At 34.3% G+C, this 18591-nt stretch overlaps 1 protein-coding gene and 1 pseudogene across 3 annotated transcripts in view; one reads left to right on the top strand and one right to left on the bottom strand.

The window, feature by feature from the left end:
• THADA (THADA armadillo repeat containing) overlaps positions 1-18591 on the bottom strand; it is a 294124-nt gene that overhangs the window by 208379 nt on the left and 67154 nt on the right. For all 3 annotated transcript variants that reach the window (XM_088796191.1, XM_019748640.3, XM_088796192.1), the window contains exons 23-25: positions 17759-17891; positions 14475-14588; positions 9481-9603 (exon numbers count right to left, since the gene is read on the bottom strand). In XM_088796191.1, coding sequence (XP_088652317.1) covers positions 9481-9603; positions 14475-14588; positions 17759-17891 — 370 coding nt within the window. The remainder of the gene's footprint in view (positions 1-9480; positions 9604-14474; positions 14589-17758; positions 17892-18591) is intronic.
• On the top strand, positions 3677-4132 carry LOC109456383 (large ribosomal subunit protein eL30 pseudogene; annotated as a pseudogene).

Genomic DNA, 18591 nt, shown 5'->3' with positions numbered 1-18591 from the left:
TTCACTATCAAGCTCCCTCATTAGCAGCCAATGATTATCATACCTATTCCAGTAGGTACAGCAAAATGGTGATAACTATTAGTTATAATTGTCAGAAAAACTACTATATAAAAAAAAGCTTTCCATCATCAGCTATTTGGTTACCCTGCTACGAAGTTAGTGCAGAATTAATTCCACAAATTTACCAGCTTGCAGAATAATGAGTTCATGCCATAGCAACCTCCAAAGGTGACCAAATGATGAGCTTTTAAGACATTTTTAAAAAGTAGTTTTCCTTTTATTGAGAGATAACTCACATACCATAAAAGTCACCATTTTAAAGGGTACTATTCAGTGGTTTTAGTATATTCGCAAAGAAGGAAACTATCACTGTTACCTAATTCCAAAATATTTTCATCACTCCAAAATGAAATCTTACACCATCGTCCCTTGGTATCCATGGGGGATTGGTTTCAGGATCCCCAAGGACACCAAAACCTCAGGATGTTCAAGTCTCTTATATAAAATGGCATAGTATTTGCAAATAGGCTACAAAAGGGTATACCCACACATCACTTTATTTGTGTGAATTCAGCACAGTGCTTGACACGTGGCAAATTCAAGTTTTCCTTTCTGAATCTTTCTGGGACTTCTCCCCCCAAATATTTTCAATCCACAATTAGTTGAATCCATGGATGCAAAGCTCACATATAAAGATGGCCAATAGTACATATTAGTAGTCATTCCCTATCTTCCTGCACTAGGCAATCAATCTACTTTTTGTCTCTGTGGATTTGCCTATTCTGGACATTTCATATTTATGAGATCATATAATATGCAGCTTTTATGTCTGGCTTCTTTCACTTAGCTGTTCTCAAGGTTAATCCGTGTTGTAGCGTGTATCGGCATGTCATTCCTTTTTATGGCTGAATAATATTCCACTGTATGGATATACCTCATTTTAAAAATATGCTCGTCATTTGATAGATGTTCAGGATATTTCCACTGTTTGGCTCTTATGGATAATGATACTATAAACATTCATGTACAAGTTTTTGTGTGAACGTTTTCATCTCTTGGGTATACACTGAGAAATAGTATTGCTGGATCATTGGTAACTCTGTGTTAACCTTCTGAGGAACTGCCAAAGTGGCAGTGCCATTTCACATTCTCATCAGCAAAGTATGAGGGTTCCGATTTCACAATTCTCCAAACCCTCTCCAATAGTTGTTATTGTCCATCTTTTTGATTATAGCTATCCTGGTGGGTGTGAAGTGGTATCTTTCTGTGGTTTTGATTTGCATAAAAAAATGTTAAGCATCTTTTTCTGTGCTTATTGACTATCATATATCTTTTTTGGAGAAATGTATTCAAATTCTTTGTCCATTTTTCATTGTGTTATCTTTCTATCATTGAGTTGTAAGAGTTCTTTATATATTCTGGATATTAATCAAGTATGTGATCATCAGATATATGACTTGCAAATATTTTCTCACATTCTGTCAGTTGTCTTTTCATTTTCTTGATGGTATCTTTTGAAACAAAGACAATTTAAATTTTAATCAATTCAATAATTTATCTTTTTTCTTTTGCAGCTTGTGCTTCAAGCATCATATCTAAGAAACCATTACCTAACTCAAGATCACAAAGATTTAGACTTAATGTTTTCTTCTAAATGCTTTATCATTTTAGCTCTTACATTTAGGACTTTGATCCGTATTAAGTCAATTTTTGAATATGTTGTAAGATAGGAAGCAAGTTCATTCTTTTGCATGTGGATATCCAGTTGTCCCAGTACCATCTGTTGAACAGACTATTCTTTCTCCCATTGAACTGTTGTGGCACCTTTTCTGTACTAAATGCTAGGTTTTATTTATGGACTCTTAGTTAATTCCATTCCATTGAATTAAATATGTCTATCCTTATGCCAGCACCACACTAGATTACTGTTGCTCTGTTGTAGTTTAAAAATGTTTCACATGTGAGTAAGTCTCAAATTTTTCACATGTGAGTCCTCCAACTCTGTTCTTTTTCAAGACTGTTTTGGCTATTCTGAGCCTCTTGTATTTCCATCTGAATTTTAGGATCACCTTGTCAATTTCTGCAAAAAAGTCAAATGAGATTTTAACAGAGATTGTATTAAACCTGTAGATCAATTTGGGAAGTACTGCCATCATAACAATATTAAATCTTCCAGTCCATGAACATGGAATATCTTTCCATTTATTTACTTCTTTAATTTCCTTCAACAATGTTTCGTAATTTTCAGTGTCTTACAATTCTTTTGTTAAATTTATTACTAAGTATTTTATTCTTTTTGATGTTATACATGGAATTGTTTACTTAATTTCACTTTTGGATTGTTCATTGCTAGTATACAGAAGTACAAATGATTTTTGTATATTGATCTTGTGTCCTTAAACCTCGCTAAACTTGTTTATTCAGCAAATGGTTTGTGTGTGTGTGTATTCCCTAGGATTTTCTATATATAAGATCATGTCATTGAAAAATAGAGAGCTTTGCATCTTCAAAAATCAGCAATTTGGCTGATTTTTATTTCTTATTCTTGCCTGACTGCCCTACCTACAATCTCCAGTACAATGTTGAATATGTGTGGCAAGAGTGGAGATCCTTGTCCTGTTCCTGATCTTAGGGGGAACGCTTCTGGTCTTTCAGCATTAAGCGTATTGTTAGCTATAGGTTTTCCATTGATAGCCTTCATCAATGGAAAGAGAAGAGAAAGTTCCTTTCCATTCCTAGTTTACTGAGTGTTTTTAACATGAAATGGTGTTGGATTTTGTCAAATGCTTTCCCTGCCTTTGCTTAAATAATTATGTGGTTTTTGTCCTTTAGTCATATGACATATTACATTAATTGATTTTCACACATTGAAAAATATATACTCTATATTTTAAAAGTATAGCAGTTATACAGCATAATAGTTTAAAAGGTTATTGTGAATGTAGAGCAAAATAACTACTGTGGAATACTCTACATGTTATTTAAAATAGAAGAATGCCCCCATGTTTCTGTGAGCCAGTATAAATCGTTCACAGATCTCTGTTTCAGGTACTCTGTTTCATAGTACCTGCTAATGTGAATCATTGAGGTTAAATCTTAATGTAGGCAATATATTTTGAAAAACTCACCGTAGTAACGGCAATGAAAATATATCTTGTCTGGGAAGGATGGATCAAGGAGAATGTAAGTAAAAAGTAGAGCAATAATAGAAAAGAGTTAGTTGTAGTAAAGTTGGAAATGGAGGGAATACAATGGCTACCAAATAACTCTAGCAATAATCAATCTTTATCACAAAGAAAACATCAGAAAACCTTCCTGTTCTCTTATCTCCTTCTCCACCAATATATGGTTGATAGGGACTTGGCATTCAGCTACAAATTGACAGCTGCTACCAAAATTCTTCCCTTCTATTAACTGAATATATGTTTTTTCTTTCCTTTCTAGTGAAAAAACTTCCATACAGACTTTTAAGATATAGAAGAGTTAGGTAAATAAGAAAAGAAAAATTAGGTTTCACAAAATAGTGTATCATGTGTGTAGAAGAGCATATGCAGTATCTACATATATGTATATATGTATATGGGTATATATGTACATTATATATTTTCTTATATATGTATGGCTTTTCTTATATAACATAAATGCTCCCTTGACAAATATTTTAAAATACGAAGGGAACTTTTTTCTCACTCCCTGGCCATCTTGGCGGCTGCTCTTGGTTGGGGGCCATCCCGCATCTAAGGCAGGAAGATGGTGGCCGCAAAGAAGACAAAAAAGTCGCTGGAGTCAATCAACTCTAGGCTCCAACTTGTTATGAAAAGTGGAAAGTACGTGCTGGGGTACAAGCAGACTCTGAAAATGATCAGACAAGGCAAAGCGAAACTGGTCATCCTTGCCAACAACTGCCCAGCCTTGAGGAAATGTGAAACATAGAGTACTACGCTATGTTGGCCAAGACTGGTGTCCATCACTACAGGGGCAATAATGTTGAATGGGGCACAGCGTGTGGAAAATACTGAAGTATGCACACTGGCTATCACTGATCCAGGTGATTCTGGTATCATCAGAAGCATGCCAGAACAGACTGGTGAACAGTAAATCATGCAAAATTTTTCTTTAATAAAACTGGCCAGAGCTCAGTTAAAAAAAAAAAAAAAATGAATGGAGAGCCTACCATGTATAACCACTATGTGGCATGCTCATTTATACACCATACACTTTCGCTCTTAACACGTTGCGTACGGATCAGGAGAATCTTCACAAGGGATTTAAACCCCGCGGTACGCAACGTGTTAATAGACAGTCACGTCCTTGAGGATGGGATCTGCATTTATTATAAAAGATTCTGTCTAGTGTACATGGTGCCAGTTTATAGCAGAAACAAATACTTTCTGAAAAAATTAAGTGAGATTTGGATTCTGACTTTTCTTCCATCACTTCTTAGCCTTACTGACCTTGAAAAAGACACTAAAAATTTTAGGTCACAAGTCCCTCATCTGTAATCCAGGAAAACTACTAGCATTTGCGGGCTTACAATTAAATGGAAGCGCTGCCATGTTCTGAAGTTCATGGTGACCTTCTCCCAAAGCAGCAAGACACTTTTCCCACGAGAAGACAAAAGAGACAGAGCTTTCACTAGCCCATATACTACCTATGTGCGAATTAGGGGGAAAATACTCTTCCTGTGCATGAATACAGCTCCATGCCAAAGCATGCAGCATAGTAAGTAGAGCATGGCTGGGTTTCAGCACCACACAGCCTGCATCCTGGCTCCCTTGTGGCATCCTCACCACTACCATAGGGCCTAGAGATGATGCCAACAGAGGCACAGAGCACATGTGGCGGTACCACTGGAAAGATCTGAAAGGCTCTTTTTCCTCTGAAACCCACTGCAAACTGTGAAGCAGAATTGGCCCAAGGGAAGCAAACTACAGATATACCAGACAGACCCAGTGTGTGCCTTGGAAGGACCCTAAAGTGGCAGTCTCAGTGCAGTCTCAAGCAAGCTAGAAAGATGAGTTACCTGTTCTGCAAGGAGGATGCAGGGAAAGATCAGATGTTCCATAGTCACTGAACAAAAAAAAAGGAATGCCCAGAAATGTCTCAGTTTCCAAAAACAACTCAGAAAATTCTGTTCCCATACATGTACCTATAAATTACTTTATTACCTAAATTTTTAACTAAACTAGCTTCATCTCCAAAATATATGTCAAAGATTATCATTTGTTACCATCTTCACTAATATTTCTCTACTCGGAGCCACCATCAACTTTTGGCAAAACTATTACAATAGCTTCCTGATTGTTCTTCCTCCATCCCTCTTCCTACCTTACAATCGAGTCTCTACTTTTAACTACACAAATCAGGTCCCATCACTCTTTTACTGTGTGAAGTGTTTTTCAACAGCAGTGGGAGCCACAGTTTGAAACCCCAGGTCTGTCCCAACTACAACTATGGAGGCTGTGGCTCATTCAGCCATATCCAGACTCCGGTGAGATGCTACATCACAGGGCATGGCATGGGATCTGGCTTCTCTAGCCTCTGCCCAAGAGTTGTGCCAACACCTGCTCAAGTTGAGTGAACTTTGACCAGTAAGAGACAGGATATTGGACTGTTCCAAGAGGTGGTAGGTTTCACATGGCCTGGCTAGAAGATATATCACATCACCAGACAACCAGCTCAGTTTTACTGTAAGGTTAAGGCCCTCTTGGTAATGTCTTTCTTCTTTCCTTGCCTCATGTCCCTTTTTCCTCCATTCTTGCTGCTTTGCGTTTGTACCACTCAATAAAACCTTAGCACCTAGGCTATACCTCCAGATCTCTAAAGAATAGGGCCAAAACTCTATAAAGTAGGTCAAATGTATCTTTTCTGTATTCCTACAACACCCAAAACTTTCCCTTATAACAACACAGATTTTGGAGTCAAACATAACAGTTGGGAGCCCTTAGACAAAGTTATTTTGCCTCTCTGAGCCTTGTTTTCCTTATCTGTAAAATGAGAATTATAATAGAATCTACCTCCCAGGGTTGTTCTGAACATTAACTGAGATAATCAATGTAAATGATACCCGGCACATGGAAAATATGCAATAAGACAGCCATTATTATGATTATGTCTTATTGATCTCTCTATTTCTAGTGCCTATTATATTATCTGCAACACAGTACGTATACCTCAAGCCTAATATGTTTACACAGTAGGTATACCTAAAGCCTAATATGTTTACAATGACACATTTCCCCTGTATTTTAAAAATGCCCAATAGGTGGCAAAGAACAAGAGATTTGTACGGTCTCAATACAAAAGATTGAGGAGTCTGTAAAAACAAATACATACATGAATGCTTCCTGGAAAATGTTCCAGTACTGAAAAATTAAAATTAAGTTCATTTTACTTTTATCATTTTCCCTCTCTAACCTATCAGAAAAAAATAATTAAGTAAAAAGTACAGATGTAGTTACCTTTAAGCATAACATATAGTCCTGAGAAAATGTGTACAAATCAGATTTCTGTAAATCAAACCACATTCCACCTGCCTTCAGGGAAAAAAATCACTCTTTAAATGACTTCAACAGAGAATGCTGTGATAAATTGTTTTGTGAAACGAAGGCTTCTTCACATTCATTGATTATGTGGCGTTACAATTTTGGCGTATCTTAGATTAGTCTTTTATAAGGAAGGAAACATAACAATATATTAAATAAATATGTGGCTATATTAAATAAATACATGGATCATTACAGCTATGATGTTAATTTTCTCTAGTAAAGCAAACAAACAATAGAAACAAAAAGATTCCTTAATAACCAGTGTTAAAAAAGAAGATCCCCCAAAATAAAACTATAAATAAGCACTAATTTATGCAGTCTTTTGTAAATATAAATGTGCATCTGAGTATTATACACATGTAAAACCCACACAGAAAAAAAGAGGAAGAAAATGCATCAGAAAGTTCATAACGATTATATCTGTATGGTAGTTTAAAAGGGAACTTTTCAGTGCGTGTTACTTTAAAGTGGCCCTGAAAGCAGTTTTATAATCTGAAGAATAAACAGATTGCTTGTCAAAAAAAAAAAGGGGGGGGGACTTTTACTTTTTTTTATGCTTTCCTTTATTTTCAAAATTTCTGTAGTGCACATGTGTTACTGTTTAAAAGGTCTCAAAAAAGACTTTTTAAATAAATGAACTACTCATTTCTGATATTTTCAGTTTTGCTAAAAAGTTGGAAAAGTTACCAGGTTTCACTTTCTGAAAGCCCTTTCACAGAGAATATTTTTTTTGTTCACCTTGAACTAACAGCTTGAAGAAAACAATACTGATATTTCCGGCAATCAGTTTTATGATCTCTATTTTTCCTGATGGTCAAGCCACATTCCTACCTCCGTGACTCTACCGATGGTATACAGGTATTGCTCCACTTCCTTTAAATGCGTAAGGTAAACACTGTGTCCTCAGGAGTAGTTAGGCAATGCTCCCAGACAGAATTTCAGACGGCTGTCTTTCTTACAGGAAGATGCACAATTTTCCAGGTAAGAGTTGGCAACCTTGAGGATTCCTCTTTACATTGGGAGTCTGTGCCTCTGGCTACCCTACATTATACTGAGTCTCAATTAGAGGCTTATCATACAGTTATGAAATGGTTTGTGCAGCTCACTAATTGGAAAGCTTGCCTTTCTAGAAAATTCTTCTTTCTGCAGGTAATATATTAAGTCTAGCTTCTTTTCTCCTCTCCCTTTGCCAGCCTTGGTAGGTGTCAAACACCCACAAACCATAGATTTATCTCCTTTATTGTAGCAGGTACAATGATCTAGGATAACAATAAAACCATGGTGTTTTTCCCAGGAATCATGAAAAAAACATGTGAAAGTTTACTTTCTTCAATCTAACAACTATACTTGGTATTGCCTGCTATCTTTAGAGTTCTGAATTAAAAAGTTTCTGGAGAGTGATCATATTGCCAAAAAAAATAAATATGACTCAATATTTAACCTCCACCATTTTAATTGAATGCTTTATGAGTGTTTGTTTTTCCACCTTGTGATAGAGCATATTTATAGCAATCATTCAACACACTGCTACCCAGAGCCCACAGTATCCGAAAAACACATGAAGATACTAAGAGCCATTTTTCTTGCGGTTCGACATCACTAATCATTAGGGAAATGCAAATCAAAACCAGAATGAGATACCACTTCACACCCGTTAGGATGATTATTATCAAAAAAACAGAAAATAGCAAGTGTTGGTGAGAATTGAAAGAAAATGAAACTTCTAAGCATTGTAGATGGGAGTATAAAATGGTGCTGCCACTGTACAACACAGTTTGGCAATTCCTTAAAAAGTTAAATATAGAATTACCATATGATATACACAAGAGAACTGAAAGCAGGGAATCAAACAGATATTTGTATACGAATGTTCACTGAAACATTATTCAAATAGTCAAAAGAAGCAAACTAAATGCCCATCAAGCAAACTCAACGCCCAAGATGAATGGATAAACAAAATGTCATATATACATAAAATAGAATATTATTCAGCCTTAAAAAGGAATGAAATTATGAAACACGCTACAACATAGATCAACCTTAAAAACACTATGCTAAGTGAAATAATCCAGACACAAAAGGACAAATAGTGTATTATTCCTTTTAGATGAGGTGCCTAGAATAGGCAAATTCATAGAGACAGAAAGTAAAACAGAGGTTACCAGGTATTGGAGGAGGGGAGAGATGGAGGATTACTGTTTAATGGGTACAGAGCTTCTGTTTAGAATGATGAGAAACTTCTAAAAATGAATAGTGGTGACGATTGCACAACACTGTGAATGTACTTAATGCCACTGAATTGTATACTTAAAACGGGTGACAATGACAAATACATGGTGATAGAAGAAGAATTGACTCTGGGTGAACACACAATGCAGTATATAGATGATGTATTATAGAAATACACACGTGAAACATAATTTTACTAACCAATGTCACCCCAATAAATTTAATAAATTTAAAAAATTGGTTAAAAATTATAAACTTTTAAAAAGAGATAATTAACAGTTCAAACAAAAATAATAACAATGTAGTGTGAGTTTACAACATACATAAAAGTAAAATATATAATAACAGCATGAAGATTGGGAGGAGAGAAATGGAATAACATATTGTTAGATTCTTATACTTTAAGTGAAGTAGTATATATCATTTGTGGGTAGACTGTGATGTTAAAGAAATACAGTATAAATCCTAAAGCACTCAAGAAAATAAGAAAACAGAGTTACGGCTAATAAGCCAACAAAGGAGACATAATGCAATCATAAAATACCAAGAGTGAAAATATAGCTTCATCTAAGGATTTCTCCCCTTTAAGAAACTCCTTGATAAAATGCAGTACATATTTTTATCACCCAGGGAAAGATCAGTTTACTAAAACCTACTGAGAAGTATAATTAAGTCAATGAAAACACATGGCAAAAGCACTTACTGCCCAGACCGGTGATGTAAAGCCCAGAATTGCAGCCTTAGCTCCATCAGCAACATAAGGAATAATATTTTCTCCCAGACGTGTATCTCTGAACAAGGCTCTAAGGATATTTAAAGCATGAACCTAGAATAAAAAATTCAAAATTATTTGTGGGTTGAAGACTATGGTAATTCTAAACCTGTACATAGCTAATAGCATAACCTCAAAACAAAAAGTTACCAAATTACCAGAAGAAACAGACAAACCACAAATGAAGTAGCAGATTTTAATAAAACACATCCAATAATAAATTTTTTAAAGTTAGTAAGATTTGAACAATGCACTAAAAAAGCTTGATCCAATGGACATATATAGAATCCTGCATCTAACAGAGACAACACATTCTTTTCAAGCAAACATGAAACTTTTATTTTTTTAAATGACCTCAAACCTAGCCACACATGTAGTCTCAACAAATAACAAATAATTACTGATTATGCTCTGATAACAGTGGAATAAAGTTGGAAATCGATTTTTTAAGTTACTTATAAAACTGACACATTTTAAAACACTGGTAAAAAAATTTTTTTAATATTTAGAACTGAACAATAATGAAGATGCTACATATCAACACTTGTGGGATGCACTTTAAGTGGAATTTTAAAAAGTGTGTACCTTAAATGCTTGTATTAAAAAAGAAAAACTAAAAATGAATATGCTAAGTGTCTGATTAAGACGATAAAAAAAGAACAATAAACTCAAATTAGAGAAAATTTAAAAGAGCAGAAAATTTGAAAATAACAATGATGTAACTAAGAACATTAACAAAATCAAAAGCTGATTCTTTGAAACAGAAAAAAACCTCTGACAAGATTAACCAAGAAGAGAGAGGAGAAAATAAGCGGTATCATGAATACTAAAGAGGATATGATTACAGATACATCAAAGAATAAAGCAAGAAACTAATACTATGAATAATACTATCAAATCAATTAGAAAAATTAAAGCAAAACAAACAATTTCCTAGAACAGAGAATTTATCAAAACAAATTCAAGGAGAAATTGAAAAGCTAGATAGATACTACCATTATATAAAGAAAATCAATAGTTAAAAATCCTACCCACAGACCAAAAGGGAAAAAAAAAAAAACCCAACAAAACAACCACAAATATTCAAAGAATAGATAATCTCACTCTTCTATAAACTGTTTAGAGAAGAGAAGACGCCCAAATTTATTTTATAAGCCTAGTACAGTCTGGCTATCAAAATAATGTAAGAACAAGTACTTTGGGAAAATAGTATATCCACTAAAGCTGAAAATACACATACCCAATAACCATCCTAGGTATCTACTCAAAACAGATGTACGTGTATGATTCACCATTAGACATGTACAAGAATGTTCTTAAAAGTACTATGCTTAATTACTCAAAATAAAAAACTACCCAAGTATTCATCAACAGAAGAATGGATAAACTGTATAATACTATATAGCAATGAAAGTGAATAAATTACAACATGGATGGATATAACATACATCATGTTGATCAAAAGAAACCATATCAAAAAAGTATATAATTATGGTTCCATTTATATAAAATTCAGAAAACAGGTAAAACTAAAACTAAGATGTTAAAGTTAGGCTTTAACAGTGGTTACCGTTGGGGGAAAGTGCTAATTAGAAGGGCGCATGACGCTTAAAAGTTCTGTTTCTTGCAGGTTACGTGTGTTCATTTTGTAAAACTTTACTGAGGTACACATATGATTTGTACATGTCTTTGTATATATATGTTATAATTAAATAAGGATTTTTACATAAAAAATAAGGATGAAAAAGAAAACCACAGGCCAATTTCACTTACGAATACAGAAAAAATATGCGAAAATATTTTTTAAAAATTTTAAGTGAATTTAGCAATGTGTAAAAAAATTCATATCAAAGTTGGGAGCTAATTCTCTAATACAAATGCAAAGACTGCATTACATTGAAAAGTTAGTATAATTCATGACATTTGCAAATTCTAGAAGAAACATTTATTATATAATACATTTATTAACATTATTAAGATGCTTGAAAACATTCAATAAAATTCAATTTCCTTAATGAGACAGAAGACAGATTCAAACCTACGGCAAATGTCAGAAACAACGTAAGGATGTCTCTATTTCTATTTCTATACAAAACTATACTACAAATTCCAGTCAGAAGAATAAGATATAAAAAATGATTTAAAGAATAAATATTAGAAAGGTAAAACAAATTTAGCATTATTTACTGAGGATATGATTACCTACAAAGAAAATTCAAGTGAATTTACAGACAAGTCATTAGTTGTATTATAGCAAGTCAGGTAGGTTGCTGAATATAAGCACAACAATAACCAAAGAATTCATTACTTTTACACACACCACCAAAATACAATATAATTTTTAAAATACCATTTATAATCTCAAGAAAAAATATAAAATATGTAGATAGAAATCTTACAAAAGATCTGTAAGATTTTATGGAAAATTATTTAAAATAATGAAAGACGTTAAGAAAGAACTGAATAACAGAAGAAATAAGCCAGGCTCATGGACTGGAAGATTCAATATCAAAAAAGAAGTTGTTTTTCCTAAATAAATCAATGAATTTAAATTCTAAATTCCAACCAAAAGCCAAAAGGGCCTTTTGTTGAACTTAAGGTGATTCTATAACTTAATATGGCAGAGCAATGGGACAAATACAGCCAAGACAATTCTGAAGAAAAAAAGAGGGAGATTCAACCTACCAGACATCAAAACTTATTAGAAAGATACAGTAATTAAAATAGTGACTGTGGCCCAAGAATAGACTAATAGACCAATAGAATAGAGCACAGAAACTGATATGCATATCGATAGAAACAGTGCATGATACAGCGGTGTTATAAATCAAGGGAAAAGGATGTATCATATCAAAAATACTTGCATATTATTTAACAAGTGGAAAATAATAAAATTATTTTCTTATCTTACATATAAACAAAAACAAATTACAGGTAGTGTAAAGACAGAAATCTGACAAATAAAATTTTACAACTTTAAAAAGAAAATATAAAATATCTTTCTGACCTTTGAGTATGGAAGGATTTCTTAAACAAGATCCAAATGCATAAACCATAAAAGAAAAAGCTGACATACTCCATTTTATTAAAATTTAAAACTCCAATGCAATAATTGAGACCATAAGCAAAGGGACAAGAGAAGTTTAAATTGGGAGAAGATACGTGCAATTCAAATAAAAAGGATTTATATCAGGAAAATAATTTTAAAACAACAACAAAAAATCTAACTCCTGCAAAACAAAGACAAATAACCAAATTAAGGGCAGGCAATGTCTTTAAATAGGTAATTCACAGATGTAATCCAAAAGACTAATAAATATATGAAAAGATGTCAAAGCTAGCCAGTTAACAGAGAAACGCAAAATTTTGGAGAACACCAATTCACACTAAGCAGAAAGGTAAAATTGTATACAGTGTAGTACTGTTCAGAAATTAAAATGTACTTGGGGCTTAGTAATCTTAAAAACTAATGTTGATTGAAAAAACCCAAACTGTAAAAAGATGTGTAGATGACACCATTCATCTAAAAAAAATAAAAGGTCATAAAATGAACAAGTGTATAGGAATGATTTGTATTAGTGATTACATCTGAGGAGGAAGAAAGAGGAATGGGTTGGGGTAGGAATAGACAGTGTATACAACTGTATCTGTAATGTTTCACTTCTTAAACTTGGAATTGGTTTCATGGATGTTCACTATTCATTTAAATGTTTATATGCTGAAGTGTTTCACAGATACATAATAAAAATAATAAATAAACCATAGGAGGGGAGAAGGAAAGCAAATCATCAACTAAGAGCTAGAAGACTGGTCAGAGACAAATTGTTAAATTTGACCAATCTAATAAAAGTGATCACTAAAATGCCATTAATGATCTTGAAGCAGAGTAGGGCAATAATTACCCAGGACTCTTTAAAACCAAACTCCATTATTTTTATATATTCTTATAGAAAATAGTTCTTCTTTAAAGCCTAGGAAAATGGAACCAGTTATATTTTTCACATTTTCTTGGAAAATATCTTTAAATGATCATTTATGAAAGGTGATTAATAACACTTTATTTAAAAATTTAAAATACATTTGACATCTCACAGTCACAGGCCACTATGTGCCATATGTTAACAAACCCCATCCTTTTCTACCAGTCCACATTCTGGGCCCATGGGCCCCGCTTTAATACCTCCCATAGGCTATGGGATAAAAATCATATGTATTAATACTTATTGTACCTGATTGTAAAGTTCAGCTCTCAGTCTGTTCCCTGATCTAGCACAGGCCTCCCTCAGTTGGGTAGGAACCTCCTACTATGAAGCATTTACTGAGAAAGCCTAGACAAAAAGTCTAGGTATTGACTAGGTATTTGACAGATATTGACTATGGTAAAGTAAAGCAGAGCTGTGAGGAGTACTTAACCCAACTTCATACACTCACATACATACATACATACTTAACCCGACTTTAGCAGTGACTAAAAGGGACTAATAAGTAAGTATTAGCTAAAATTAAAATCTGAATATACCAAATGTCAAGCACTACGTTTCAGGGAAAGATTCAACTGCTGAATTATAAAATGTATATCGACCTCGAGGAAGCATACATGAAATTTTAAACTGATAGCATAATTATTTTAAAAATTTTAGATACAATGCTAAGCATTAGAAAATATCTAAATTGGATGTTTTCACCAGAGTTTAAAAGTAGTTCGTTTTGGTCAGTATATATCAACTACAGCAATGGTTTATTTTGTGGACAGGAAAGACCAAACTAAAACAAACAAACCAAAAAATCCAAATAAGTTTCAAACATCTGTCCTATCTTCAAGAGTTCCATATCTTTAGCAGGTTTTTTGTTTGTTTGTTTTTTAAGTACAACAAAGATTTCAAACCACTACTTTCCTAGCAGGGTTTGTGTATTTCTGTTCTTACCTGAGGGACTGTGCTCTGTGAGTCATCTGTAGGCCCAGCCAAAGAGATTAACTCTTTCATTGTTATTTTCAACAAATCCATTTTGCCTTTCTTAGGTTCAGATACCAACAGTGCCTAAGGAAAAAAAGGCAAAAATTTTATGTGCATTTATTTGCTACTTCCCAGAATCAATCCCAAAATGCAAAATCTTCTTTATAAAAATATGTGGTGTTAAGCAAGTTAATTAAGCCATGTGGCCATGGGCAGGTAGCTTAACATCTCTATCCCTCAGATTCTTCATCTGTAAAATTCGGTAAAGGTGATATCATGGAATCTCTAAGGTCACGTCTAGTTTGCTTAATAATGATATAATTCTAAGAGGTTGAGAATAGCTCTTATCGACAACTCTTTTAGGACCATAATTAGGTGGCAGGCCTCAGACAGAATAAGCAAGTCAGTTTTAGCAACAAATTTACCCAACAAGAAAATTCTCTTTACTTAAAAAAACAAAAAAACCTCTGGATTAAATTTCTTTCAAGAATTTGGAGACATCCTGGAAATTGATTAGTTATTTAATTCTTCACACAAGTGTTTCTACTTGGACAACTATCAAATTGTAGCATTGGCAACTCCATGAGACAGAAGAAAATACTACAAAACTCCAAAGGGGTCCTATATTTGAATTTTCAAGAGCTGTTTTGTATCGAACATTTTGCCAATGTTCAATAAACATAAAAACAGGATATCAAACCACTTGAGGTGATGAAAACGAATGAAGTACTGACACATGCCACAATATGGATGAACCTTGAAAACATTATGCTAAGTGAAAGAAGAGAGACACAAAAGACCACACAGTATATGATTCTATATGAAATGGAATTATATATCCATTATATATCCATTCCATATGAAATGTCCAGAATAGGCAAATCTATAGAGACCCAAAATAGATTAGCGATTGTATAGGAACTTGGAGGAGCAGGGGTATTTCAAAGGTATGCAGCAACTGGCTCCCAAGAGTGACAAGTTTCAAGCTACTCAGTTTCTTCGGAAGCATTTATAATCCATAAAAGAGGAAAGTAAAGATACACACACAAAATAGGTTTAAAAGAGAAATTTCCCATAGTATATTTATGCTCCGAAAACATATATACTGTTTTATTCATGACCATTCAAAACTCTTTTTATCTACACAAAAGATAAGCTCATAAACTAAGTAGGAAGTTCTTCTCCACAGCGAACACAAACTAAGCAGAGGTTTCCACCAGAACAAGAATATAACTTTATTAATAAGTTATGCTAAGTGAAATGGGGCCTCTCTGAGCAGATTTTTCTAATAGTTTAGATTTTATTTAATTAAAATAAGAAAGCTACATGCAATTACTGAAATGTCTTCTGGGAACCATGGCTTTTATCCCCCAAGAGCTGTGTGCTGTTGTGACACTCTTCTCAAGGATGGGCTAATAAAATCCATGTCCTGATTGCTCTATCACTTTGAGCAATATTTAGTACTAGTCAGAGAGCAGAGGTGGAATAAGCATACAGCACAAACATGCAACCAGCCCGTGCTATTGTCTTAACATTTGTCCTCAGGCAGATGAATGAGGAAAAAACTCACTAGATCATAATGAATTACCAGTAGCAGAATGAACCATTCTGATCCAGAATGCATCAGATCAGAGAGGAGTTGATTTCTGAAGGGCGCCAAGACCCATGCTGCAGAAGTACCTCAATGATGTCTGAATCACATCAACAACCTCCATTGCCCCTTGTCATAAAAAGAATCATGACTTTGGGAATTTGAGGGGGGAATAAGAGAAGGAAAAAATTTAGGGGCACTAAAAAACAGACTTCACTTTACTTACCTTCATTGCTTTTATTATACTACTCCATTCCTGGATTTTATCTTACTGAATATTAAACAAAGACCTTTCGGGTCAGGGTGTGAGGACTTCGGTTTTTTATTCTTTGGATTCATGAAGGGGATAGCCTCTTAATTTTAATACTGTGGAAATAAAATATTTTTCTATCCAATAGTAATATCTGGGTGTGCTGATATAGAGCAATCTTTAAGGTATTAGGTTGGTGCAAAAGTAATTGTGGTTTAAAAGGTTAAAAACAGGGGCCGGCCCGGTGGCTCAGGTGGTTGGAGCTCCATGCACCTAACTCCGAAGGCTGCTGGTTCGATTTCCACATGGGCCAGTGGCCTCTCAACCACAAGGTTGCCAGTTCAATTCCTTGAGTCCTGCAAGGGATGGTGGGCAGCACCCCCTGCAACTAGCAACGGCAACTGGACCTGGAGCTGAGCTGCGCCCTCCACAACTAAGACTGAAAGGACAACTTGAAGCTGAACGGCACCCTCCACAACTAAGACTGAAAGGACAACAACTTGACTTGGAAAAAAGTCCTGGAAGTACATAATGTTCCCCAATAAAGTCATGTTCCCCTCCCCCCCCCAAAAAAAAAACAAAAAGAAAAAAAATAAATAAAAGGTTAAAAATAATGGCAAAAACCACAATTGCTTTTGCACCAACCTAATGTTAAGTGAAACAAAGCAAGGTGCAAAACAGTATGTACAATAGCTTTCAACTGTGTTAAAAAAAGAAAACACACACACACACACACTCTCTCTCTCTCTCATATGCAGAGGGGTTCAGGAGTCTGCTCCAGGGCGCAAGTCTCAGTTCCGTTCTTACTATCTCTGTGGCCTCTGGCATACCACTTAAGTTTTCTAAGCTCCAGTTTCTTCATCTATAATATACGGATGATAACAGTATCTACTTCATAGGCCTTGAGGAAGGATTAAATGAGATTATATATGTGAAATAAGTACTTACAAATGTTAGCTACTATTAAGATTAGGATTATTTTATACATGGAAATTTTATAGAAGGATTCAAAAGAAACTGTTAACACTGGATGCCCACAAAGAAGATCTTAAGGGTCTTGATGTGACAGGAAGACTTTTTTTCCCCTAATTCAAAAAAAAAAAAAAGGCAACACGTACACTTCCTGGAAGTGAGCAATGAATGTGCCACAGTGATGTCTGCCTACCTAATAAACAGGCGGAAATCTATACCACCCTCTGTTTACATTACAAGACTGACCTCTTAGAGGGTTTGTTCCAAGAACAGATCTGTCACAGGAACACACTGTCCACACATTAAAACAAAGCTACAAATGCTATAGTACTGAAGAGACAGAAATGTACCTTATGCAATATGCTCCCTCACATGTCAAGGGGGTTAGAATACGCTATGATCAAAAGACAAACAAACAGCTATGGTCCTGTGGATAAGTACCTGTATGTAGAAAGGAATTCCAGCACTGCGCCTTGTAGCACAGAGTTTAGATGAAGGATCACTGCATTTAATTTCCTCTAAAACATTCCATAACCACTGCTCCGGTAGCTTTTGCAGACTCACATTAGGGCATCTAAAAGGCATACATAGAACAAACATTTGGAATTATCATGTACCAAAAGGTAAAAGTACAAACTCTTGATACATATTAAGATTGCTAGAAAAGAATGCATATCCTTACATTTGGAGGGAGGAAAATTAAAAATGCCTCACTTTCCACTTTTCACCTACTGTCCTCTTTATTACGGGTCTTAGGATTTGAAGCTATTAAAGATTCCACCCTTACAAAAGCATATAAAGCATATATCTTGTCTGCATAATAAGCGTGCATACCTAGGCTTGCACCCACACTTAAAATGTTCTAAAGATGGTTCATTAAGTTCTCACAGATGTTCTATACAACTGCAAAACTCCAGAGTTCCAACAAAGAGAACGTAACTTTATTGTAATTTATGTTCTACATTTATAGAAATTATACATATTCAAAGAAAACACACTCCAAAGTACATTTTAGTAATCATTTTCATCTCTCTCAAAATGTGGACTACCACAAATAAAATTTTCAACCAGATCCTATGGAGAATAAATAAAGGAAGTTATCTGGGAAGAGGCATAAACATTTTGAGGTTATTTGAATATTACTTAGTGAAATTCTGCTCTATTATATTAGGTGATATTCTAGGATGCTTAAGAACACTGAATTTAAAGAAAATGTTTTAAACTTATGCCCAGTAAGATTGTATAACATTATCCCAAGAAATAGGATAGTCAGT

This window comes from Rhinolophus sinicus, chromosome 2, assembly GCF_057876585.1.
Source record: "Rhinolophus sinicus isolate RSI-liver-muscle chromosome 2, RSI-T2T, whole genome shotgun sequence".
Lineage (NCBI taxonomy): Eukaryota > Metazoa > Chordata > Mammalia > Chiroptera > Rhinolophidae > Rhinolophus > Rhinolophus sinicus.
The sequence above is the reverse complement of the archived record's forward strand: the minus strand, read 5'-3'. Positions and strand labels throughout refer to the sequence as shown.